Source organism: Hydractinia symbiolongicarpus, chromosome 2 (assembly GCF_029227915.1).
Source record: "Hydractinia symbiolongicarpus strain clone_291-10 chromosome 2, HSymV2.1, whole genome shotgun sequence".
Classification (NCBI taxonomy): Eukaryota; Metazoa; Cnidaria; class Hydrozoa; order Anthoathecata; family Hydractiniidae; genus Hydractinia; species Hydractinia symbiolongicarpus.
Genome location: NC_079876.1, coordinates 15,952,698 through 15,978,177, shown reverse-complemented (window position 1 = coordinate 15,978,177; position 25,480 = coordinate 15,952,698). Strand labels below are relative to the sequence as shown.

At 32.7% G+C, this 25,480-nt stretch overlaps 1 protein-coding gene across 1 annotated transcript in view; it reads right to left on the bottom strand.

Moving 5' to 3' along the window:
- LOC130629655 (sperm flagellar protein 2-like) overlaps positions 1–25,480 on the bottom strand; it is a 26,601-nt gene extending 1,121 nt beyond the window's left edge. The window contains exons 1-52 of the mRNA XM_057442935.1: positions 25,395–25,480; positions 24,824–24,897; positions 24,604–24,632; positions 24,127–24,208; positions 23,527–23,697; positions 22,593–22,699; positions 22,444–22,507; positions 22,181–22,267; positions 22,049–22,096; positions 21,612–21,697; positions 21,449–21,527; positions 21,015–21,083; positions 20,502–20,564; positions 20,305–20,423; positions 19,905–19,974; positions 19,709–19,834; positions 19,164–19,225; positions 18,924–18,996; positions 18,450–18,542; positions 18,256–18,366; positions 16,776–16,878; positions 16,510–16,607; positions 16,074–16,206; positions 15,251–15,396; positions 15,044–15,150; positions 14,452–14,515; positions 14,114–14,224; positions 13,469–13,556; positions 13,206–13,341; positions 12,775–12,866; positions 11,257–11,306; positions 10,984–11,022; positions 10,843–10,876; positions 9,000–9,158; positions 8,406–8,513; positions 8,036–8,151; positions 7,800–7,927; positions 7,629–7,695; positions 7,126–7,197; positions 6,452–6,674; positions 5,221–5,413; positions 4,775–4,916; positions 4,526–4,573; positions 3,860–4,028; positions 3,048–3,152; positions 2,498–2,565; positions 2,312–2,382; positions 1,682–1,781; positions 1,460–1,567; positions 1,157–1,234; positions 664–714; positions 239–421 (exon numbers count right to left, since the gene is read on the bottom strand). Coding sequence (XP_057298918.1) covers positions 239–421; positions 664–714; positions 1,157–1,234; positions 1,460–1,567; positions 1,682–1,781; positions 2,312–2,382; positions 2,498–2,565; positions 3,048–3,152; positions 3,860–4,028; positions 4,526–4,573; positions 4,775–4,916; positions 5,221–5,413; positions 6,452–6,674; positions 7,126–7,197; positions 7,629–7,695; positions 7,800–7,927; positions 8,036–8,151; positions 8,406–8,513; positions 9,000–9,158; positions 10,843–10,876; positions 10,984–11,022; positions 11,257–11,306; positions 12,775–12,866; positions 13,206–13,341; positions 13,469–13,556; positions 14,114–14,224; positions 14,452–14,515; positions 15,044–15,150; positions 15,251–15,396; positions 16,074–16,206; positions 16,510–16,607; positions 16,776–16,878; positions 18,256–18,366; positions 18,450–18,542; positions 18,924–18,996; positions 19,164–19,225; positions 19,709–19,834; positions 19,905–19,974; positions 20,305–20,423; positions 20,502–20,564; positions 21,015–21,083; positions 21,449–21,527; positions 21,612–21,697; positions 22,049–22,096; positions 22,181–22,267; positions 22,444–22,507; positions 22,593–22,699; positions 23,527–23,697; positions 24,127–24,208; positions 24,604–24,632; positions 24,824–24,897; positions 25,395–25,452 — 5,061 coding nt within the window. The 5' untranslated portion in view covers positions 25,453–25,480. The remainder of the gene's footprint in view (positions 1–238; positions 422–663; positions 715–1,156; positions 1,235–1,459; positions 1,568–1,681; positions 1,782–2,311; positions 2,383–2,497; positions 2,566–3,047; positions 3,153–3,859; positions 4,029–4,525; positions 4,574–4,774; positions 4,917–5,220; positions 5,414–6,451; positions 6,675–7,125; positions 7,198–7,628; positions 7,696–7,799; positions 7,928–8,035; positions 8,152–8,405; positions 8,514–8,999; positions 9,159–10,842; positions 10,877–10,983; positions 11,023–11,256; positions 11,307–12,774; positions 12,867–13,205; positions 13,342–13,468; positions 13,557–14,113; positions 14,225–14,451; positions 14,516–15,043; positions 15,151–15,250; positions 15,397–16,073; positions 16,207–16,509; positions 16,608–16,775; positions 16,879–18,255; positions 18,367–18,449; positions 18,543–18,923; positions 18,997–19,163; positions 19,226–19,708; positions 19,835–19,904; positions 19,975–20,304; positions 20,424–20,501; positions 20,565–21,014; positions 21,084–21,448; positions 21,528–21,611; positions 21,698–22,048; positions 22,097–22,180; positions 22,268–22,443; positions 22,508–22,592; positions 22,700–23,526; positions 23,698–24,126; positions 24,209–24,603; positions 24,633–24,823; positions 24,898–25,394) is intronic.

Below are 25,480 nucleotides of genomic sequence, written 5' to 3'. Positions count from 1 at the left end.
TTACGTTAAAAACATACTAAACCGGGTCAAGTATTTCTCAAATCGGATTTTAAGATGAAAACCACTTTTAGCCCAGATAGATACTTCAGGTCAAGAAATTTATGTTTGGGATAATAAAATCTTTTTAAGCCGAAAAAACTCTAGTACGAGTGAAAAGGAGTGTCACAGTCTCCTGTAAAATTGAGAACATTGCATTAGAGTGTTTGAGCAGATCCAGGCATAAGTGCTTGCTAACTACCTGTTGATAGTCTGTATCAGTAATGACACCAGAAGAAGTTGGATCAGCTGATTGATACCCCGTCACAGCATTTCTCAAATCATTTGCTGAGGGTATAGGGTATGGAACAGACAGATAAACCATGAATTCTTTCCAGTTAATGTATTCATTGTTAATCGTTAGCTCTGATGTTATCGTTCCCAACTTAAAATAAAAATTGAAATACCCTAAACAAACGTCATCAGAATGTGATTGTTACGAAGGAAACAATCATGAAAAATCAAATTTAAATGAACTCCAGCTCTTAGACGGTGCAAACTTCCTTTATGCGATAAAGGTTAACGCTTAGCTATTTAAAATACGAGACAACTGTAAATAATTTTAAAAGTATTATAAGCTCTTCACACAATTCATCCACTATGGCGAGAGCTATTCTTATCTTTCACCTGTGTTGGAGTGATATTCAACCATCGTTCGGGAACGGTTTCCAAACAAGCCTAAAATTCAAATATATATTACACGTTTTCATAATAAATATGCACATAAGACTCCACAAGAATGGTTAAAACTGCTAATTGTTTATTGATTCCGTAAGCACGCCGTATCCGCCCTACATTAACGCCCCCTTTAATAAACACTGGTGCTAAGGATTTACGCCAAAAATTAAAACATGCCTGGATCCACTTTGGTTAAAAACGAAATCGGGAAATCTCAACGCAACGGCAACTTTCTCCAGCAAGGAGACATGCACAAAGAACCGCGCGGACATGTCCCGCCAATTAGTACTACTTCAAGGAGACATTTTTACGGCATTTAGTTTCGAGGACAAAAGAAGATAAGAAGATACACGTTCGGCGGAAATTAGCTTTCGCGGATCCAAAATATCCTTATCAAAGTAAACAAAGAAACACGATAAAATAAGTGAATGTTTGAACTCACCGTTGACGCAGTCATATCTGTTACAACATTCACGAAGGCTTTAATATTTACCAAACCAGATGGCGCTATTTCTTTAAACTAAAAAAACAAACAATAAACATAAAAAGAGACAATCGTGAAAAAGGTCCTGATAAAAAACAGATCTCACTTGACTCATTTTCTCCGAAGTGCTACAGGCAAAGTTTTTAGCGACAGTATCATAAAAGGGTCAGGATACCGCTATGTTATAAATTTACTCGCTAGATACATATCCACTCATTGACGTCACGCATGTAACGTATGCCGCAAAACAACGATACATACATGCTTGCTAAGACCTTGTAACTGCACACATGTAAATATATCGGGCTGGCTTTCTTCTCTGGGAGATAGGATGGGTGGTGGAGGCGGAGTTTTAAATACATGCAGGTCCTGAGAAGTAAACGAAGAACAATAATCATAATTTAAATGCGGATTAAAAAACGGATAACGGGTCAATAAACGGAAAAGGAGGCTGACTACAAGTCTCGATATAGTGCAACTTACGTCGTCAATGAAAAACTCTTTATCTTCCAATATGACAGCATCTTGCAATTGGCATTCATTTTCGATGTTTTGCCGAATCACGTCAGCCATTTTGGAAATGCTAAAAACAAAAATTAATAATAATTTCATTTTTTATTGGAAGCAGGTTTAAAAAAGATAGACCAAGAAACTTATGAAAAGAAAACAAAACTGCAGAGTGAATAATTTGCTGACAGCGAGCCTGCAGATCATACCGCGGGTTAACAACTAGTCCTCATAATAATTACCGCATTGTCATGGCAACAGAAACACATTAATAAACTAGAGCTTACGGTACTTGACTATTCAGAATGTTCTTATAAAAGGACATGCAATCATCTATGTCAACGAGGAGACTAGGAAATTCTTTAATCTCCTTTCGGATAACTACCTTCCAAGGAAGTAGCTGCTCTTGATTTTATGTGTTCACACACTTGTAGATATAAAGAAGCAAAACTTTTGTCGCTCAATATTTTTTGGGTGGCTGGTAGACATTCCACTCGAAAATTCTCACTCGAGAATATTACTCGAAAATTTTCACTCCGAAATCCCTTTTTATTAAATCACATAAGTTAAACTTTTTCACACTAAAAATAAACAAAGCATGTCTACCTCTCCATTTCTTCCAAAAATCTTTTTCCCAACCAATTGTCCATGTCAGTGTAGGTTGCTTGAGTTTTCTCCTAAACATTACAGCGTTCTAGCCAATAAAGGAACAACGAGAGACGTCTGTTTTTTCTTAAGAAGAACATGGTCGAATCCAGATGCGTTTAAATTGAAACTATTTTTTTCACATACCTTTAGTTTTTTAATAACCATACCGCCATGTGTTCTAATCGATTCCACGCGCGACTTCAAACCTGTACCTGTAAAACACAAAGCAATACGCTACTTATACCTGCCTCCAAAACACGAAAAGCACAAGATGAAAATCTTACTTAAAGAAATAGGCTTTAAGAATTTATGCCTCTCAAAAAGAAACTTTTTCTAAGAAAAAGCAATATCGAAGAAAAAATGACATAAAAGTATCACACTTGCAGGTAATTAAAAATGTACGCTGACCTAACGTTCATTTTAACTTTAAGCAGGGGGGTGGGGAGAACGTTGCGAAAATTCACGCATTGTTCCACAAGGAAAGGCCAATCTGATCTCAAAAACTATAACTATCAATCAAATTGAAACTAGTCAATGGAACTTCCGGATTTTTAAAAGTTACCGAAGTTAGGACCAGAACTAAACCACTGAACGTGGATATTTTTGTAACTTACTTTCTAACTTCGACCCTGGCAGACTGAATAAAAAGAAACAATACAACACCAGCAAACAGAACACAAATTTATTCACTTACCTTCTACTCGTACGATAGTTTTATATTCTTTTCTCATCTTCTCGCGCATCATCTGTCGTTGCAATTCTTCTTCGCTCATAATGTCAAGCGGGCTTGCAATTTGAGCTAAAAAGTTGATAAAACGACAGTAAAAATTGTCATCAATAAATGTGATATATCTGTCAAAAAGAATTTTCGATAAAGGTGTGGCAATTTTCAAGAACGTACGATAATTCTTGATAAGGTACAGTAATTTCTTTCGAGAAAGTGCAATTATTTTTGAGAAAGGTACGTTAATCGTTGAGAAGTGCGGTAATTTTCGAGAAATTCTAAAATTTGTTTCAGAAGCTGCGATAAGTTGCGAGAAATTCTAAAATTTGTTTCAGAAGCTGCGATAAGTTACGAGAGCTATACAATAAGTTTCGAAAAAGAAACGACAGTGCAAACGGAACATGTTTTTTATACGAGAGAAACTTTTATACTGAATTAGCATTGTGAAGTAGAACAACATAGAGATTGGGCACTAAGTTCTTTTTTGGCAACAACTGGTATTGATCGAGAAATAAATACGGATTTTGAGAAAGTTTATTAGATGCAAAAGTTTGAATTTTAGATTCACATCCTTAACTAAATTTCTTTGAAAAATTGAGGCTAGAAGCATTACTTCGTATCATCTGCTTGATATTACAAGAACTTTAGTCTAGTGTTGTTTTTTAAAAAAAGTTTGGTAAAAAACCGTTTTATGCACGATTAAACACGATACAATGCGATACAATGCGATACAATACAATACAATACGATACAATGCAATACTACGCGATACAATACGAAACCTGGTGTCGGTGCTCGCACTGGCGTTTTCGACACTTTCGAAGGACTTTTCCGCTCTTTATCAAGCTTTTTGCCCTTTTTGTCCTTTGAAGCAATTTTTGTCAATTCATTGTTGGTTTTGTCAGCCTTCAAGCTTGCTTCTGCTTCATCGTCAGCTATATCAGAAGCTACCTAAAATCAAAATAGACGCTGTCCACACAGTGTCACAAACAGGTAATTATTTATTTTTTGGTCGGCCCAGAAGGTAGGAGTGTATCTGAGGACGTGTGCTGCATTTTTAGAAACAAGTTAGCGGAGTGACTCATGTTCATTTATAGGAATAATGATACATACTAACTAGGCGATTTTAACTGTACCTAAAGTCGACTACTGTGCTAACATAAAAACTTCTGTACCACACAGTTATATACGAAATATTTTGTTCAATAAAGCCATTACATAAATTTCACAAAAGAAAGGGGAAAGAGCGGAAGAACGAGCGGAAGAAAGGAAGGAAGGGCGGAAGAAAGAGCGGAAGAAAGGGCGGAAGAAAGAGCAGAAGAAATAACGGAAGAAAGGGCTAAAGGAAGGAAGGACTAAAGGAAGGAAGGATTGGAGTTCTTTTAGTCATTACGGATATGTATTAGTAAAAAAACTCGTCAAGCAAAACATGTGAACGTATTGCATACCTGTGCTTCGATGACATGAAAAGCATGTAAAACTGCATCGTAAAGGAGCTGAAAAAAATAGACATCGGAAAATAAATATAGAAAAATAAATACAGAAAAATAAACATAGAAAATTATGTAGCACAAAATATAGACATATATTAATGTGATTTCAGTTTTTCCGCGTCCAAATTAGGTGTCTTAAATACCTTATCACATATTCTTTTCGATTTAAATTTTTAGAAATAATAAAAAAATAATTGTGCTTACTTTTTCATCTTGATCTGAAGGAGGCAGTGGACTCTCCATGTTCTCTGCACTTCCTTTTTCTTTTCTCGACGAGCTTCTTTTCTTTTCCATTCGTGTTGGAGAAAGATCGCCAGGTGAAGGCTGTCTCGAAATAAGTGGGATTCTAACGGTAATGACAAAAACAAAAATTATAGTCTGAATTTTCAACATTGGGTTTAATTGACTTAAAGATACTCTCTTAACAGTTAAAGAAAAGAAAAAAGGTCTAAATTGTTCTTTTTTGGAAACTATTTACCAAAAAAAACTCTTGGAACACAGTCCAAATCATTGTCAAATTAATTATGCTAGCTGTACTTTTTAGAGACTATTACAACCCCTAAAGCAAGATTTACACCAGGACCCCTACTTCCGAAAAACAATGCTTTACAGCAAAACCCTTAATACTCCACAAATTTAACAGGTTATACCTTCCTTTCTTTTCCTCTGCAGAAGGCTCAGGTGTCTTTAGTGTAGGTTTCGTCGTGGTTGATGCAGTTACAGATAGCTGTGAAGACGATGTCTCTGTCAACTCTGGTTCGTTTGGTGAGGGAGGTAATGTAGCTGGTATGTCAATCAATGGAATTCTGCTAAATTGTGGCTCACCATCTGATAGAAGTTTTACTACAAGAAAAGATACTTAAAATTGCATTTTAATTCTTTGACACGCAGATATCGTTATTGCTACTCAAAACACTCGGAAAACAGTATTTTGCCCAAAATTTGATTTCTAACAAACTCAAATTTAAAAAGTCAGCTAAAAATTGAAAAAAATCCTTTCTAGCAAAACTAATTTTTGACTCTTTTATTTTTCTACAAACTAATAAATTTAACTCAACTTATTTTTACCATAATTTTTTTATACCGACTATAATTTTATACCGATTTTGTTTCAATATGCACTACAATGAAGCTTCGCATCTTTGCCCATAAAATGCTGAGAAAAGTGTTTTTATGTCTTCCTAAATTAAAACTAATACCATTAACTTTCATGGAAATGATTTTATTTCAAATTTATAACACCCACTAAACATTTCCACCCCTCAATATGTGTGCCACACGTGTTTTGCCCAATTGAGTGGTAACCGCGAAAATGTGTTCTCAACAAAGATGATGACGTCAGTAAATTTTTATCAACATCAATCCGTTTCTTAAGCTCTATTTTATTCCTGCAAATGCCATCAATATAGCTTAAGCTGTTCAAAAGTTATTCGAGGTAGTTGTAGCTATCCTACCAAAAAAGCTCAGTAAAAACCGAGCGAAACTGATGTTGTGGACTAAGAACCTTATCAGCGAAATATCACTAAATAATAAAATATGTTTTCCTTTGTCACAATTATTATTTGCACTTAATTTTGTCGACCAATTTTACAAGCGACCCCTATTCACTCTAAGGATTGTTTAAGATACGAAGGGTGGGGATCATTCTAAACTTTGTCTTGTATTTTATTGAATAGCTACAGGAGCACCTTCAATATAAAGTACGGTTCCATTAAAGTCAGTAAATGTCGTGCAAAAATCGCAGAGATTCAAAATATTTTCTACAAAATATTCTCTACGACATTTGTTGGATAACATGTGTTTCCAATGAAATGGCAACAGTCATTGTTGTAAAACTGTTGTGTGACTGTTATGTTATTAGAGACCGACCTTCATGCCTACCTTTTTGCGCGTCATCTCTATCCTCCATAGCTACGTAATAATCTCTAACCATTTTACATGTCTGTTGATATCGATCAATCTCCATCTGTACCAAGGATATGTAATGGTTTGCGAGCAGTCCAAGATGGTCTTCCAACCATCCTTCTGTCATGATTGTGTTTCGCTCACTTTCTGCATCTTCTTTTCGACTGTCACAAATGTCCCACAGCACGTCACATAAATCCTACACGAAACATCAAGTTGACATTGCAAATTGCTATCCAGTCAAAATAACGGTTAGAAGGGAAAGTCGAAGGAAAAATAGATAAATTTCCTTTAATTTGTACACACCCTGAATTGGGATTTTCATTTAACACCCGAAATGAAACTTTATGTGGAGGCTGCTTTGCAAAGATTTCTTGAAAACTCTGAAACTGAAAATTCGTAACTTTTCGTGTTTTCCCTCTTTTCTTCTCATCCCTTTAAGGCTCCCCTTAACTCTTAATTCCCCTTAATCCAAAGAAGATAACATTCTTCAGGGTTCCGTGTTAAATCCCAGAAACAAATTCCTTCTAATAAATTTTAATTGTATTTGCCTAATATCAAATCATCTATCCATATTTTGATTCCTAATCAATTTTAAAATATATGTACATATTTTGTGAAATGGATAAAAGCAAATGAAAAAAACTCACATCAACTCTCTGGTGAAGTTCTGCTTTAGCATTTTCGTCACTTCTCATATCATGGGGAAAATCGTTGTATTCCTGACATTGAAAGAGATATTACAATTTAACATATCAGTTAAACATGATTTGGAATATACAAGTATATAAAAACAGTTGTTCCAGGTTAGTTACAAAGTCGAAGTGGCTTATGAAGTTACCACGCACATCAAGAAAAAGGTCTTTAGCATTTTAACTAGTTACATTATGGGAGTATTTTATAATCGAAGTAATCACTCACACAAAGTTATCTTTGCCCTTCGAGTAGGCTAAGAATAATGGAGTATAAGCTTTTTTTAAAAAGTGATAATACTCGCACATGCACGACATTTAAATTTTGGCAAAATTAAAGATCCAAGAAAGTTCAAGAAATCAATTAAAGAAATTTTTAAAAATGACTCCCTTATCCTTCGAGGAACTTAAAACTCAAAGAAAAAAATATCCTTTGAAAAAAAATGGAACTCAAAAACTACCTTTTGCCACTGTGAAACATATATTTGCTTCTCGTCTGGTCTTTGCAGAAACTCGACAAAGTTTTTTCTATGAAATACATTATTTCATTCATTCATTCATTCATTTTATCACAACAAAAATAAATTGGGATTTTTTAAAAATGTCACCCATGTTAACAAAACACTTTTTACCTAGTGGTGTAAAAATATCTGTAAATAGCCTCGTTCTCATGTCGAATCTTTCTAAACGTGTGTTTACACGAAGCAATGTAGGTTTCTTCTACTATGTCCCAATTATTTAAAAGCAGTTGAACAAACTCCTGTAATGTAACAAAGAAAGACAGCGTAAAAAGCAAAGTCTTATCCTAAGTGTTCTTAAGATTCCTTACTCACTTCATTACACAAAAACAGAATTGTAACCGTGCTACCTCGTCGATGGGCTGTTCCACATACACCCAGTCGTCATCACCTGGTTCAGGAGAAGGTGGTTCGACAGGTTCCTCAATGGTAATAACGACTTCTTCAACACGACTCTCAGTTTTACCTGAGCATGCAAAAAATGAATGAAGAAAAAAAAATTCATATTGTATCTGCTTTAAAAATAATTGCAGAACTTTACATGGATAAATCTTTGATTTCAAATCGATGATTACAAAATATACTTCTACTTTTTACCAATAGCTGTTAATCCACAAACAAAAAATGTAACTCTGTTAAAGTTAACAGATGGAGGGAGAGACAGACTGTTTAATGTAACACTAGATAATTCATTCATCTTTAATAATTAAACATTCTTACGTAGTGATTGTGAACTTGATTTTGTGGATGAAGACCTCTTTGATGAAGCACTTTCCTTCTTCTTCTTAGTAGGTGTTTGTCCTCCTTCTTTTTTTCCCTTGCCTTTACCTAAATATGTAAATGCATTTTCAGAAATAGATGCATTGCTTCTTAATTGTAACAACACTGAATTTATAAAAAGCCTCAAGACATTCTTTACAAAGGCAGAGAGATCTTTTATTTTTTGGTATAAAATGTTCGTAGATATAAAGTCACACAAATTCTGAGCTGCAAAGTCGATAAATGCACATAAATAAAGGGTGACAACATACGCTAACTCAGCTGAAGTTCTGCCTTGTCATCTTCGTCATAAGCACAATACATAGGTTAAAAGACGTCATGTGAAATAAAGTCACTTTAGCATAATGTGTCACTTATTCGTGGTGAATACATTCAGTTTGAAAGGTTCCTCACAGTTACTCAGGAGAGATAGAGTTTCTTAATTTTTTCCAGTAATAGTTTCTTACAAAGCAGTTTCGTGAAAAATAAAGTAAACAGTAATTCAAAAGGAAAAATATTATATCACAATATAAATTTAGATTTACAACACTTTACCCTTTTTCGTCGGTGAGGGTGACTCTGGGTCCTTCTTTTGTCCTTTTTTCGATACCTCTGCAGGTGTTGGGGGGTCACTGGTCTCCTCTTTCAGTTCTGTTTTAGTTCCTAAATCTTTCTCACCTCCCTCTGGAGGGGCTTCTGGCGCAGCAGGATTAGCTATTAGGTAAAAGAAAATCAAGTCACACTAAAATCCTGTGCCAAACTGTTCGAATAATTGTTTTTTTTTTTTTACTTTTTGAGAGAATTAGTTTTCTAAGAATCATCGTTTCATACATTTTAAAAATATGCTAAAAAATTCGATCACCAGATAGTAAATTTTTTTTAAGAGGGAGAATTTGAGTAAACTAAAATATTAATTTTGACAACATTTTTATCGAAAAAATGGCGTTAAAGCAACAATATTAAATGTACCCAAATTTTATATTTTGAAATTAAGTTACACATTGACTCTTCTATTGAATAGCCTATTTCTTATTCGTTCAATTAAATTTTCCGTTTTATGTCATTGCATATTTTTACATTTTTAATCAAAATATTTAGGGTCGCTTTAAAAATTATTGTTTAAGGGTTAAAGGATTTTTTAAGAATCCTAAGACTGCAACAAAAATGTTCTGATACAAAAAGTGTGTATATCCTATTTATTTTGGTATAGCAAGGGGTTTTGTCTGTGCAAGACAACCGCCTAAAATCAATAGAAAAAAAAATTAGTTTTGTATTCTTACAATGCAATTCACTGTCTTATTTACGTCCAGCACGTTTTTCATATAAGAAACCGGTTTTAACACTATTTGGTATTTTTTAAAATTTTGACCCCACTGCTACAATCTATAAGACATTGCTTAAAACCACCATAGGACACCCTCTAAAATTAAAAACGCAAAAAATTTAGATGTAAAAACCATTTAAGCATGAAAATTTCATAGACATGTTATGTTTTTAATTTAAACATATTGCATCTCTTTAATTTTTTTTTCCTGTTTTTTTCTTTCTGTTCTTCCAGGGCTTTTTGATATTTTTCTAGTAGCCACATATCCTTTATCATGTGCAAAAACCAACAGATGTGTTTCAAACCATTTATATTACTAACAGAAAAATACAATGGCACTCTTCAAGATTCTAAGTTTGCCATGACGTCATACAAATACTAACGTTTGCTAATTTATTACATTTGTTTTAAGTCATAGGTGGTATTACTTTGTCATAAATTATAGACAGCACACAATTTATGACCCTCCTCCCTTTATACTTAGAAGGAGCAAAAAGCACATAGCAAACAGGGATAAAGCCACTTAGTACTAGAGAAACTCAAATTCCGAAACTTTCTGCAAATGTCGAGTTTTCTGATAAACATATTTCAAAAAGTAAAGAATGGTTTTAATTACTAAAGCATTCATGCTTACTCACTGCAACTATATACTGCTTTTTGTCAGATGTTTCCATTTTTATAATTAAAAAATAATTTCTTTAAATGTTTATTAAGACACCTTTGGAAGTAAAATTGTAGTTATGGATGAAAACAAAACTGAAACTAAACCTCTCGCCAGGTTAGTTTTAAATGTGTGTTGTGGAGAGTACCATAATGTAAATGGAATAACAGGCGATATTGAATGGTTTTTTTCTTGCATAGTTTTCACAGTTGTAATGTTCAGCTGATCCCGATCCGTCATTTCAAACATTAACTTAAAAATGGCCATCTTTCCAAAATTAAGAAATGCCATGTTAATAATGTAGTAAAAACTTTTTCCTTCATTTAAAGAATATTTTCAAAGGCGTATAACTAGTTATATACAACCTCTTCCACTATTTCTCTGCTTGTCAAAGCTAATTAACAAAACTTTACCTAGATTTTCTGCAATTACTTCTTCATCTATTTTCTGAAAAGACAAATTAAAAAAACACCTTCAATATTGTGATGGAAACATTTTACTTAATAATAAATTTGAATTAAGAATTGCAGAATGATAAAAGCAAACTAGACTACCTGCTGTATTGGTTCATCCTCTGGTACAGGCGTCACTAACTGAATAAAAGATTATAAGGCAGTGTTAACATGGAATCAAGTGACATTGTACACAGCAGTAAAAAGACATGCCTGCTTATTTGATGCTCCAGCTTTGGTTGAATTTACTTCATAAAGGACTGACTTGTTTGTATTTTTCACTTTTAAGCATGTACTGAAGACTGCAGGCAAAGTGTTCAATTTGACCGATTCGAGCGGTTTGAGAAAACAAGAAAATTATTGTAAATTACTCACTCTTTGTAGTGTAGAGTCCAAAATGTCTTTTAGTTGGGAACATACATCTTCTAAAAAAGCAACATTTATAATGCACACGTACCGTATTTTCTTCCATGCACGCCCCAGGCGTTTATAAAATTTAAGGATTTTTAGGGGGGTTTTATTAGAGGGGGCGTTAAAAAAGGACGTTTACGAAAAATATTATTTGAATATAAATAAGTATTAAGAAAAAAGACAAAGCTTTATTTTTAATAAAAAACATATTTTTTCCAATTAACGCTTGCTGTGATCACACTAGGGGGGGGGGGCGTTTAATAGAGAGAGGAGTTTATATAATTTTTTTTGCAGGGGCGTTTATTAAAGAGGGCTGTTACATGGTCTACATGACAGCAAGCTTTGATTGGATTTTACGCAAATGATTTTAAGAATGTTTAACAATCAATAGAACAAAACATGACTTCATGTTCTATTATGAACCAAAACAGTATTAATCAAATGTAAATATAGGCCTCTATCCAATCGAAAGCAAAATTTTCTCTCGATTGAGGTTTTAGGTAAAATACATTAGAAAATTCTTTTTAAATATTTCGGTAATGAACATGTCATTAACTTTTGAAAAAATTTTTATCAAACGATAATAGAGACCTTACATAACAAGGACGGTGCCATTTACAAGGAAGAAAATATCATTATTTTTTCAATGTGCAACTCAAAAAAGAAACCTTGTGTGGTAGAGTGTCGAATAATTTAACCTAGTAAAAATGCAATATAAAAATACTACTGAAAAAACGAAGAAAAAGCAAATATTTTGTTGTAAAATTTTGTATGTGTAATGCTTGTTGTCAGTTTCTTTAACAGTTTTGCATGTTTTTCTTTACAATTTTTTACAATAGCCATATTTGTTTATATTTTATTTATGGTTGTTGCTCTCGTTTAATTTTTACTAATTAATATTTGACACGTAATTCGTACAACAAGCTTTGATGAAAAGTTAATGACAACAACGTAGTAGATAGTCCCTGTTCTAGTTTCGTAAAGTTCCTAATATTTTTTAAGAATTGTGAACCAATTCTTGGGGTCTTTTTTTAAAAAAAAACCTTTCTTATATACAAGCCATGTCAAGCCTAGAATGTTAGACTTGTTCTAAATTTTTAAAATCAATATGTTATGCCTCTAGATTACCTCCCATATGTGCTACTACACTTTTATGTGGTTTTCATAAAGGCAAAACCAAATAGATACTGAAAAAATATATTATTATAATTATTATAATTATTCTGAATATTTATACAGGATATAGCCATTTCAGTGTAGGAAACACTGTTATCAACGTGGGTCCTGTGTTTAGAATGTATATATTTTAAACACTGACATTGCCTACCCATTTTCTCTCACATGGCATGGGTTGGCTTGTAGCTATGTTAAAGAAACTTGCTAAACTTTCCCTCGCTGTGGACTGAACCACAGACCTTGTGATTACGAAGCGAACTCCATAGCCACAAGGCCACGTGCCAATTAATATTTCTAAACAGTTACCATATGAAGTGTCCGCATCTACTGTCTGTAAGACATTAAAGCGATTGAACCATTTTTCCAATTTAGGCCAGTTATCTTGAAATGTAGTCAATCTATCGGATATAACAAAAAAAATAGGGCATTATATAAATTACGTGCTGTGTAAAGCTATGTGAGAATTTTTATATCTTTTTCAAAGGTTGCTTGCAGAAGTTGAGTGATTTAATCCTTTTATACAGTCCCTGACGTTAAAATATTTTGGGTTTTTTTAAAGACAAAATCTCAAATAAACGGCAGTATTCAATTTTCGCAAACCAAAATTTAAGTACAGAAATCACAACAGTTTATTTATGCGTTTAATGTGACTTAAATGACATATTGATCATGTTTTTTGTTTTGTTTTTATTTATTTATTTAGGTTCTTATAAAATCATTCTATAGAAAAGTGCAACCTTATTTGAGCTTGCTCTTTGTCGTTGGAAGTATCAACTACTGCATTAACTTTATTCTTGCTCTGCAAACCAGTATAGCAACCCTCCGGAGGAGGGTTAAATTCTTCATGAAACTCCTCCCCGGTTTCTGGATCATCTAGCACAAAAACAACAAGAAAATTAAAACACAGGGTACATATTTTATCCATAGGTATGGAAAAATAAAACAAATGTCTGCAAAGACGGTATTTCAAATTGGATATGCTGACGTCAAGAATACTTACAAGATCTTCCTTCTGCTCTTCTTAAAACAACCTCGTCAGACACATCGAATAAAACAACAACATCGATACCACTCTTGGGTACTTTCACCTTAAAAAATAAAAAATGAATGACACTAGCATCACATTGCATTCTTCAAATGTGCCTGATATTACATGTTATAGTTGAGTTAGAACGCTTTAATAAAAGACAATATCCTTTCCAGCCTTAGCTAACTTGTGCATTAGATTTCCAAATGTTGCAACGAGTATAGATCAAGTTGAATCTGAATCAACTTTTCAAAAGATACCACTGGGTAATCGATCTGAAGCTATCTCCTTAGGACATGTTGTAAACGATCCTGCAACATGACACAAGGACTTCCTTACAACATACCTTTTTGCCAACAAGTACCAACAGGATTTAATATATACATGACTGTGGTGCCACATATATGCAATGTTATTCAACTTTTAGCTTTTTATACTAATTATGTAATATTTTTCCCTTTACACCAAATTAGAAATAGTTACATTGTGCTATCGTTCAGAATAACATTGGATTAAGCCTTAACTCCATGACATTGTAAAAATCTTGAAAGCTTATAATCTATATTAATAATTGTATGACAAACTACAAGTCTGGAAAACACAACATATAAAACATACCTCAGCAGGTGGATATGGGTCAGGTGCAAGTCGAGATTTCCTCCCTTTCTTCACCACAGATTTGCGAGGACTTGGAGCAGCTTCGTATCCTGTCAATGCCTTTTCAAGTAACTAAGACAAAAATATTATTTAACAGACATTTTGCCAAGTTATTGGGAAAAATGTTAATGTGGAAATGTGCTTTGATGTAAAAGCAGAAAAAATGTAGTGCAAGTCTCAAAAATTCTGGTAGTATTGCACATTAGAACTAAACACACTTAGAGGATGACAAATTTACTTTGGCTTACAGGGTACACAAAATACCTGATATTCTAAGAAATTTTTATATAAATATATACCTTGGCTTGTTGAATATTCATTGGGAAGCCATCAATAATCCATCCTGTTCCATCTGGAATGTTCCTGTATAAATACATAATACCATATTATTTATATGAAGTTGAAGAAAAAAAAATAATGAATTTGTATATTATTATTATTCCAAAATATTTATACATGATATAGCCACTTCAGTGTTGGTAATACTGTTATCAATGTGGGTCCTGTGTTCTGGATGTATACACTAGAATTGCCTAACCAATTTTCCTCTATTAGCATGGGTTGACCCGAAGCTATGGTATAAACACTTGCTAAATATGCCTGCATTGTGAACTGAACCAAGGACCTCTTGATTACGAAGCGAACTCTAAATCCACAAAGTCACATGCACATATAATTAAATTTTAATATTAGAATCAGAGTATATATCATTAGCGTAAGATTGAATAAATTCTGCTCAATAAGACCTTGATAAAGGTTCTACCATAGAGATTGCTTGTTAGTATTTGATACGGTAAAATGCCATCAATAGTTTACACCGCAAATAATCTGGAGCAGTTACAAGTCACTTTTCTTAACTAGCTGAAATGCACTAAGGAAATATTATTATACCTAATGTGTTCCACTAAAATATCAACAAGTAAAGAATCTGGAATTCCACGTCCTTTCTTTAAATAAACATTTGCCTTGCCACCCAACTTTGCACGAAGTGTTAATTGCTGTAAAAGATGAAAATGTCAAACTGCATGAAATTGGACATGTAAAAAAGTATTGTATATAAAGAGAACACTAAAATTAACTTCAAATAAAAAACATTACATTTTCTTTTGATTCAGTGAGATGTAGGGAAGTATCAGATTCTGTCATGGCTATGCTTCCCTTTTTTAAGCTGGTATCAGGTGTAGCTGAAGCAGCTGCACTGTTTCGTGTGACTATTTTTCCAGGATTTTCATCCTCGTTAGTTTCTATTAAATACAAATAATGTTTTAACTAAAATTATGAAAAACTTTCACTACACTTGGTAAGGGGTTATTGGGGAGGGGAGTAAGTGGTAGTTTTTTTTTTACCAATGGTTTTTTATATGAAATATAATATACGGTATGAAATAGGAGGGTCAGAAATACTTGAGGAAATAGTATTATAGTAGTCGTTAGCCCGTGGAAAATCCACAGGTTCGCCCATCCTTTTTATACTGCATCATGTGCGTCTCGCTACTTGCGCAACTAAGCTACCATTTTGCGTGACCGACAGAGGTATACAGGTATTATAATATAGATTCACAGGATAGTTTCTGGTTTAAAAAGAATTATTTTTGTGAGTATCGATCAATTTGCACAAATCTAGCAAAAAGTCTAGCAAAGATTATTTCCAGACTTAATTTAGAATAAGTTGAAACTTTGCAAAATTTTCACAAACACTGAAAACAAAATATATGCACAAACAAGCAAAACATTTGACTGATAATTTTATTAATTATTTAATTATATGGGAGTCCTTTAATTCATGTGAAAATTCATCCAAAAAGTTAAGTGTATCACAAAAATACTATAACAAAATTAGGAAAAAATATTTGGCAGACCTATTTTCAAATCATGATCAATTATGATATATTAACCTCAATAACTCTTTTATAAAAGAGTACCTGGTTGGCCAGTAGTTTCCATCACTTTTTCAGGTAGTACAACTTGTTCTGTTTCTTGACATTCCTTGCTTTCAGATACTATTTCACCATCACATTCCAGTTTTAATTCAGAGCAAGACTCCCTTGATGCAAGCTTTGACATAAAACAAAAATAATTAAGAAATTATTTGCTGAGGATGGCATTTAAGAATGAAGAAGAACAGGGCATTGCTAAGCATGATGTAAACACAAGGAACACAAAATTAAGCCCATAGTAATTGAGTCTGAGTATCAACCATAACCCTCCATCCGAAAATAAAAAATAATTAGCAAAAGAAACGACAAGACTTTATTTTACCTAATAATACCTAACTTGCATCATTTTTTGATGATCTAAGCAGTCTAGCAATCAAAATCTTATTTCTACTTTCTACGTGCCTGTTTTAACACAATTTACCTCAATATCTAACACTGGGGGTATCATTTCCTGACACTTCCATGCTTCCAAAGCATCATCGACAATTACTTCGACATCCAGTAATTGAATACGATGAGCTAAAGTAAAAACACAACATGAAAATTTCCATGCTCTTCACTGAGTATGTATTCTTTTCCAAGGGTATTTACACATGTACAGAATAAAATCCACATAACTGCAATAAATCAGACAATGAAAATAAGAGATATAAAAGCAAATACTACAACAAAAACAAGTTCCCTTACTGGAAGCAATTTGTTGTATTGCTCGTGTTTTGCCAGAAAAGAATTTGCCAAGGACACAAACTTTGATTGGAAAAGCTGGAAACTCAGGTTCTGGAGGTGGAGGCTAATTGTAATAAATATATTAAAAATACAGTATATTTTTCAATCCAAAGTTAAATATGAAATTTTCAGTAATAATTTTTAAGACATTATAATAAAACAGGATTTCTATTCAACAAGCTTGCCTTTTAAGCATATTCAGACTGGTCAAGCATATCGAAATTGGTCTGCTGATAACTTTATTGGTCACCTAATTATTCTAACTACGAGAATTTAAATGCATTTTGTGCCCATGCATGAACTAGCTTTGAGTGGTATGTATTTATTTGTATTTAACAGTTTTGCCAAGGTTGAAGTATTTCTTGGCCATTCAGTTTGGCTTTTTGAATATTTTAGTATTTGTTACTATAATTATGCTCAATAACAGCAATATATATATAGCAATATATATATAGTATATATATATATATATATATATATAAGTACCATGACCTAAAAACTTGTCAAAATTTACTTTTAACTGTTCATAGCGGACTTAGGACTTAAGATCTTAGATTAATTGGTGTTAAAGTGTGTTAAATTTTGCTGAAGTCAACATGCTTCAATTCCACCCTATTTCTAGCCTTTCCAGGTTGGTTCATAATATAGACAATGGAGAGAGTGTAGCTACAACACATCGGTTTCAAGGCCTACACCCCTGCCAAAGTAGGACTTTTGCAGCCTACTGACTGCACAGTACTGCCCAAGTAATGCTGTTTTCCAATGTCAGGAAAGAGTTGAACCATGGGTAGTTCCCCGAAAATTATATCCAGGGTGGTAGTAGCTAACGTTTTAATTTTGGAAAATTAGCAAAAATTATAAGAAAAATTATTTTTATTTTGAGAACCAATAAAGATTTTTTTAAAAAAGAAAATTTCTACATAACTGTGAAAGATCTTTAAAAATGACCTCAAATTGTTTTAATCGTAAGAGAAAAGCTATACAAAAAATAATAATTTTGCACCTTTCAAAGAGTCAGATCTAATTTTGGCACATTTTCTTTACAAATATGTCAAGGCGAAACATCGAAGAAGTTAGCAACACTTAAATCCGAAAATTAAAAAGAGAAGCATAATTTATTCTAAATGTAGTGGCTACTATGTTGCAGTTACAACAGACATTTTTTTGTGATTTATCACAGCGTAACAAAGAATTACTTACGCCACCCCAAAAAACAATATTTTTTTTGCTCTGTCTCAATTCAAGCGCCACTGTTTAATTTATGTAGAACAATGAGTTATTTCAATCTACAATTTACCTATGTTGTCAGCATTGTATATTACGCAGTTTTCATTATCTACTGATTTCCACAGTAATCGTAGAATGAAATGGCTTTACAATTAAGATTGAGCACAATATAATGCAATGAAACATTAAAAAAAAATAACATACAAATACTCACAGTGGGAGGATATAAAATATTATTCAATCGTTTTAAAATAAAACCAAGCACAGTGTTTTCCTTGACAACAGAAGATTGTCCTTCAACAGGTATCCATTCTCCAACAAAATTCTAAAAAAAAAGAAGAAGTACAAAGCTAGATCTACCATCTTTCTAGAAAACAAAAACTCATAGGTGGCGTTAGCTTAAAGTACCTTGTACTCTAAAAAGTCTTCTTCATCCAACAATGTTTGTTTAGACTCTTCCAGTGCAAGCAATTCTTCTGCTTCAGGGTCAACCTCCACAACCTTGAAGTATAAACAAAACAATGAACCAGCGAGGGATTGTACCAAAATAATGCCTAATTTCAAATTTTCTTTCTTTAGTGTTGAAAGCTTTCTTATCCAATCAATGATGGTTGTTAAACTATAAGATGTTACTTTATCACAAAAAAATCTTAAAATATACTTTTGTTGTGATGAAGTAATTTCATCATAAGATTACCCTATTTTCTTAGAGCTAGTAATAAAGCTAGTAATAAAAAAAATAAAATGTAAATTTTGGTTGAAAGAGAGCAAACTACATTTTTTTATACAATCATTGTGATTACTGTAACTAAAGACCAGTGAATGGACCAAATCCAAAAGTGCAGGTTTACAAATACAGAACTAACAATTTTCATGACTTACAGGATTCTCATACAAAGGCTTGGAGTTTAGAAACAATGCTTTCCATTCCCTCACAATTTTTGGTGGCAGGTGCCTAAGAAAAGTATGATTCAGTAATTAGTTTGCACTTTTTATAAAACACATAGGAAACAAAAACAATCAATTTGCAGAGTATTACACAACGACTACTGTTACACAGTGTGCGTAGTAAGTGAGTACTAGATGTAAATTCCACTTCAACACATCACTGGCAAAACTTACTTTTCAGTTAATTCTCTGTACTCTCCCACTTTACATGCAAAGTCAACAATATCCAGTAAGATCTAAAATAGATGTGTTATTACAGACCATTTATACAAATATTCATTTACGTAGTTACACTACTTGAAATTTTTGGAGAAACACGTAGTTGGACCACAAGAAATTTGGCAAGAGACACAAAGTCCAGGCACTATAAAATCTTGTAAAAGGAATTTCATATAAAATATTCTTTGAGGAGTGAATCTTTTTTACAAAAAAGACAAGTCTTATGGTATATATAGAATAACTAGAAAATCCTTCATCATTCAAGTGCCATCCCTTCAAACCTAAACTTTAACTAACAGTCAGTGGAGCTAAATTTCCAGATGCTCTTGCCTGGAGTTGACAAACATTCCAGGTATTCATATCGATAGGGAATATGTAACATCTGGTTGTAAATTGTTAAAGTCCTTAAAAAATATATTTTTTGGTCCTGCACCTAGAATACCTCAACATTCTTAGAGATAGTAATTTTAATTGAACTATGGTATTTCAAAGCTGCATACCTCTCTACATAAGCCATAATGCTTTTCACTTTTCCGTAATGCCCGTTCTTTTGCAATAGAATCATGCAATTCTTGACTTTGTTGGACATCTTTGGCATAGTCAATTTTAGCTTGGTGACATATTGCCTAGTTAGAAGAGTCTTATTGAAATAAGAGGAATAAAAAATAAATATTTAAAAGCGTTGTATGAACATACAGCTTCCCTTTCCAGAGCATCTTGAAAGTCTTGTAATCTTCTTTCTGTGAACTGACGTTCCCTTTCCAGCCTATAATGTACACCAAAAATCTTTATTACAACGTATACTGGTCTAAGTTAGTTAATAGCTTACTCATTTAGAGCTGGTTCAACAAAAATATAATTAAAAATGCAAAAATCCAGTTTAGCCAGATTGTGATGACTCGCTACTTGTTGTCACCAGAGATTGCAATGCAAGACATATGTCAGCTTGAACAACGTTCTTCAACATACAATCGAAAATTACTGCGGTTGCTACTTCCAGAATTTTTGTAAATATACATGAAAAACAGCAGTCTTATTCAATATGTAAAACAAACATTTAGAAAAACCTTGTTTAAATTTGCTAAGAAGGGACAACCTGTTATTCCGTATCACCTCCTTTTCATGGCGAACATGCATAAGTTGCACAGCTATTCTGCGCTCCATTTGAGACTGTCTCATCAGTCTGTTAACAAGAATGTTCTCCCTCGCGCTCTCCTATAAAAAAGATGAAAAAATAGACTAAAATTTATTAAAAATGATTTTTCTTGTTGTCAATGATGAATTTTTTTATACTTGTTGCATTTCATGTGCTTCCATTTGCTCAACAAGTACTTTTCTTCTTCTTTTTTCTCTTTCCTGAAATATCAAAAGTAACAAAGAATCGAATCAATAAACATCCAAAGAAATAAAAAAATGAAAGAATTATTTGCATCGGGAACATCCTCATAGTGCACCAACAAAAAATCACTAAAATTAGGCCTCCCCAAGCCCTTGTGTGTAAACGTCCGCTAGGACCCTCTCTTGTGTACATACTTTCAATTATCCCCTTTCCTTTATTCCATTTCTTTTTTGATTTAATTACTCAATCATTTATAATTTTTAAAAATACTTTTTAACACAATAATATATTGCATAGTAAGCGTCTGCTGTAAAAAATACATAAGTTTTAAAATTACTTCACCTTGACAACCCCCTCCCTATTTCGTGCAATTGCACACTTTTGGCTTGATCCCTGCCTCCCCTTTATGCATATGTACTATGGGAATGCCCCTACAAATATGCACACAGCGATAAAGAAAAGTTTACTTTTCGTGCATTGGCATCTTCATTGAGTCGCTGTCTGATCTTCATCACATAATCAAAGTTTTCTTCTGGCTAAAATTTTTATAATTTTTTATACATCACTGAGGTGACTTAGTACCTAACTTGCTATATGCAATCAACAACTTTTTCATCCAACTCACACTTTTACATTCACACTTTCATTCCAATTTTAGCATGTGGTCAGTTGGTTTATTTCATTTTGGATTTACATTTTAATAGTTCAAGAGGGTTTAGAAAAACTTTAGTGTCCAGAAAAAGTATGAATATGACATAAGTCAGCTGGTGTTTACAAAGTCAACAAAAATTATCAACATATTTTCATGAGTAAAAAAACCCTACACATAATATTTCCATAAACCACCTTTTCACATGCGTAGAAATAATACTTTAGCAAAACATAAAGAAATGTGGCATACCTTGACAAAGTCACTTGTTTTCGGGGACTTCTTAGTTTGGGAATCGCTGAGAAATGTTTCAATATCAACATCAATTTCCCTTAAACAAAAAGACATTGTAAAAACTGTTTGTTAACAACATTTCGAAAAAAACAAAAACAAAAGAACATAATTTGAAGTATACCTAATTTGATCTGAAGATTCTGGTGATGCAATTGATCTCATATTTTGCAAACGTTTTTCAAATTTGTCAATGTTGCAATAAACACTCTAAAAGGAGACATAGCTTTTGCAAGGGTATTTCCAAATAAAAACTTAATCCTAACCCAACCTGTTTATCAAACCATTGCCCTAAACAGAATGTGGCACGCAGGCTTCGTATGTAAGGGGATATTTTTAAGACAGCAGCATTGGTTTATGTGGTAAACAAGGTGCAAGGCAAAAATACCTTATTTTTGCTTACCAATAATTAGCACAAATAAATCTTAATTCAAAACATATGTCATATTGTTATGCAAACGTATTTTATTTAGCACCTCTTATAGTGATAAAACATTCATGGCACTTGTTTTCATTTTCTGATGAATATAAAACCCAACAAACATTTAGTAAAGCAGTCACCTGGATTTCCCTCTCCTTTAATACCTCTTGCTGAGTCTTCCCAGATTTCTAAAACCCAAAAACATATTTGGTACATTCTGAAGATAAATAAATGAAAATAAATAAACAAATGGATAAAAAACAGACATTCACCTTTTGTTGTGGGGGCTTTGGGATTTTGACATTCGCTCCTTTAATTTTAGCCATGATTTTGTCCTGTTGTTCTCTTATTTGACGAGACTAGAAATAAAAAAAAAATAGATGTGGGATCAATGTAAGTTATATAATTAAAGTAATAAATTGTATGTCTCAGTTAATTTTCTAAAATTTTTACTCAAACTAACAAACAATTGGACAAACTAACGGACAGAATTAACCAAAAAGTTGTAACAATAAAGTCAATCCGGATTCCATACTCTTTCTAGTTCTTTTTGCCTCAAGCCTTGCTGATACTTTTTTAACTTTCTCTCCTCTTCTTGCCTAAATGTTAAAACACACAAAATTCAGTCGATTTTTATTTTATAATATTGGCACTCAGTTGCAATTATCTGTATATTTGTCATACTTAGCTCTTAAAGCTTGCTCCTCCACCTCTCTTTGTTTTTCGTCATACTTTGTCACTAATTTATCAAAGTCAACATCAACTTGTCGTGGAACTAATGTCTTCAATCTCTGGGTGTAAAATACAATTAAGGAATATGCTTACAAAATACAAATATTCTTGTTCTAATTTATGTTAACCCTATTCAATCCAGGGGGGGGGGAAGGAAGTTAATATTTATCTATACACCTGCATGCCAGATTTTTAGGTCCAATACCACACAGAGCCCAGGATATATTTTTTTCATTAAGGATTATTCTGTAAATTTGGGACACATAATTAATCTGATTTCCTTTTTGGATTTTACACGAAAATTGACGAATATAGAATTTTTAGACAATTTTTTGCATTTTTTTATGCGAATTATGTAAGAACTAAACAATATGTTAAATATCTTTTTTTTAACTATCGAAAACTTTTAACAGAATGTAAAAATTGGCTCTAGAATTAAAGTAATTGAATTTTAAGCAGATAGTGGTATTCAAAAGTTATTGAGCCCACACCCTGTTCATAATGTGTTCGAAAAACCCAGACTGAATAGGTTTAAAACACAACGCTGCACATATGGGAGCAAAGAGTAACCAGTAATTTGACAATGCAAAAATTAAGAAGAATATAAGATTTTGTATGTTGTTAAGGTTTAAATAAACTCACCTGGGTAATTATTAAATTTTGTTGTGTAATTGTTAATTTAAAATTAAAATTTAAAAATAATAATACTCATTATTTGTCATTAAGTGACAGATTAACTGATTACTGGTTGTTACTGCTTTTATAAACTAAACATATGTTAAGAAGTAGTATTTGCAGTTATATTTGCATGTTATTATTTACCTGAACTTATTTTAGAAGTAACAATAATAGTATCTGAAAAAATAAAATCAGTTAAATTACAAACCTCTTTGTACATGTCGCTTTCGATAACACCTAACCTGGCAGGACCAAGTGGTCGCATAGTCTCCATAGCAAAACCTGTTAAATTCATTTTAGACTTCTTCCCCAATGCTATAAATAACTGGTACAGTAGTCTGGTGGCCATTCCAGGTCTCTCATTGATGATTTCTCTCGCCTACAAGTTAAATATTACAACAACACTTTTGTTACGGTCATTGAAAACTATTATGCTCTTAACTTATTAATCAGTAAAGTTTGAAATATACTCTGGCTATTACAGTATGGCAAAGAAAACCCTGTAAAATAGTAACTAAAAAGATTTTTAATACAACATTTTTGTCATGTTGCAATAACACATTCCATATTCCATAATTTTAGGTAATATTTTCTAGTGTTTGGGGGACAAAATAGAAATTTTAAATTAGGGTGACTTCAGTTTCTGGAACCGAAAGGCCACTAAATGATTTTTAATTGCTATGATACTATGGTCAAATCTTATTAAAGGCCATACATATACATACAACGAGATCTAGATTCTGTTATGAGGATCATTATTGGTACTTCCAACTTTGGGTGCTGCAAAATACAAGTGCAACAGACATACCATGTTTGTGTCAAACTTGATGTCTAGTAACGCCATTGTTGGTTCTATGCGGAAAAAATTATTCAATTTTGTATCAGCTGATCTAAAGAAAAGAATTGCAAGTTATAGTGATCAAAGTGGTTTAAGCATCCAATATACATACACAGTTATGCAAAATGTTTTGAATTCAGAAATATCTGAGATTCTTCTAGGTTAAATTAGCCCTGCTGTGTAGTAAGAATGTGCATAAACAATTCACATAAAATAGGTTGCATATTCAATTTTAGAGACATCAATAACGAAAACTTCTCATCCCAGATATGTTTCTGACGTAATTAAAATCCTATACCAAGCTGTTTATCAAGCCAGACCTTCCTTGATCTGTCTGTGGTTATGTAATTTTAACTGAGAGGAAGAAATAACTTTTTTTCAACAGATTTTTAGTAATAGTATTTGGAAGAATGCAAATAAAAAAATATTTTTTAACAGATCTTATACCGTGATTGAGAGAACAAACTGAAGTCGTCCTAAAATAAAAAAACAGAACAAAAAAGTAATAAACCTAGATAGAACTCTAATTAATATGAAAATAAAGGCAATTGGAAAGGGAATGTCCTCTTGAAAAATGGTTAACATTTGCAGAGAAAGATTTTTATTTTATGCACCTACGTACAATTTTTTTGAGAAATATTTTACAAAAAATATATAAGAACTGTACCTGTAATCCATATTGACTAAGTAATTCTCCAATAAGATAGCCATTTCCGAAACATTCCGCAAAATTATTTGGATCTAAAAAAAGATTTAGATTCACGCAATTCTTAAAAGGGTAATATTTTGTACCCTCCTGAATAAAGGGTCCTTCATATACTGTTAAGGATCCTCATAAAACAAATAATCAGGCAAAACCCTGGAAAGGCTTAATAAACCTCTCCTTTTATATCAAACTACTGTCAAATAAAGTCAAAGAAGCATTTCAATAATAAACTTCTTTTTCCTGAAACTTTTGCAAGATAAGTATACTTTCCACAATCAAAAAAAGAAAATGCCCCGGTCCAAACAAATTTCATTACTTCAGGCTAATAGGAAGGCAAGGATGCATGAAAAAGGAAGTATGACACGTGAAAATTTGAGGAAGAGTGGAACTGTGGATTCTTCCATGGGCTGACAACTAGTAAAGGCTGATTGCACATCATTTATTACTAAACACATTTTTAAAACTAATATTCTCAGTATTTTTAAGGGGAAAAGAATTGTGTGAGATCAACCAAAACTTGTGGAAAACTCACCAACTTTTTGGCTTAACTTGACATCCTCGTTAAGCCATCTGCAGAGTATTTCAGACATTTTTGACAATTTTCATTACATGTTTTCT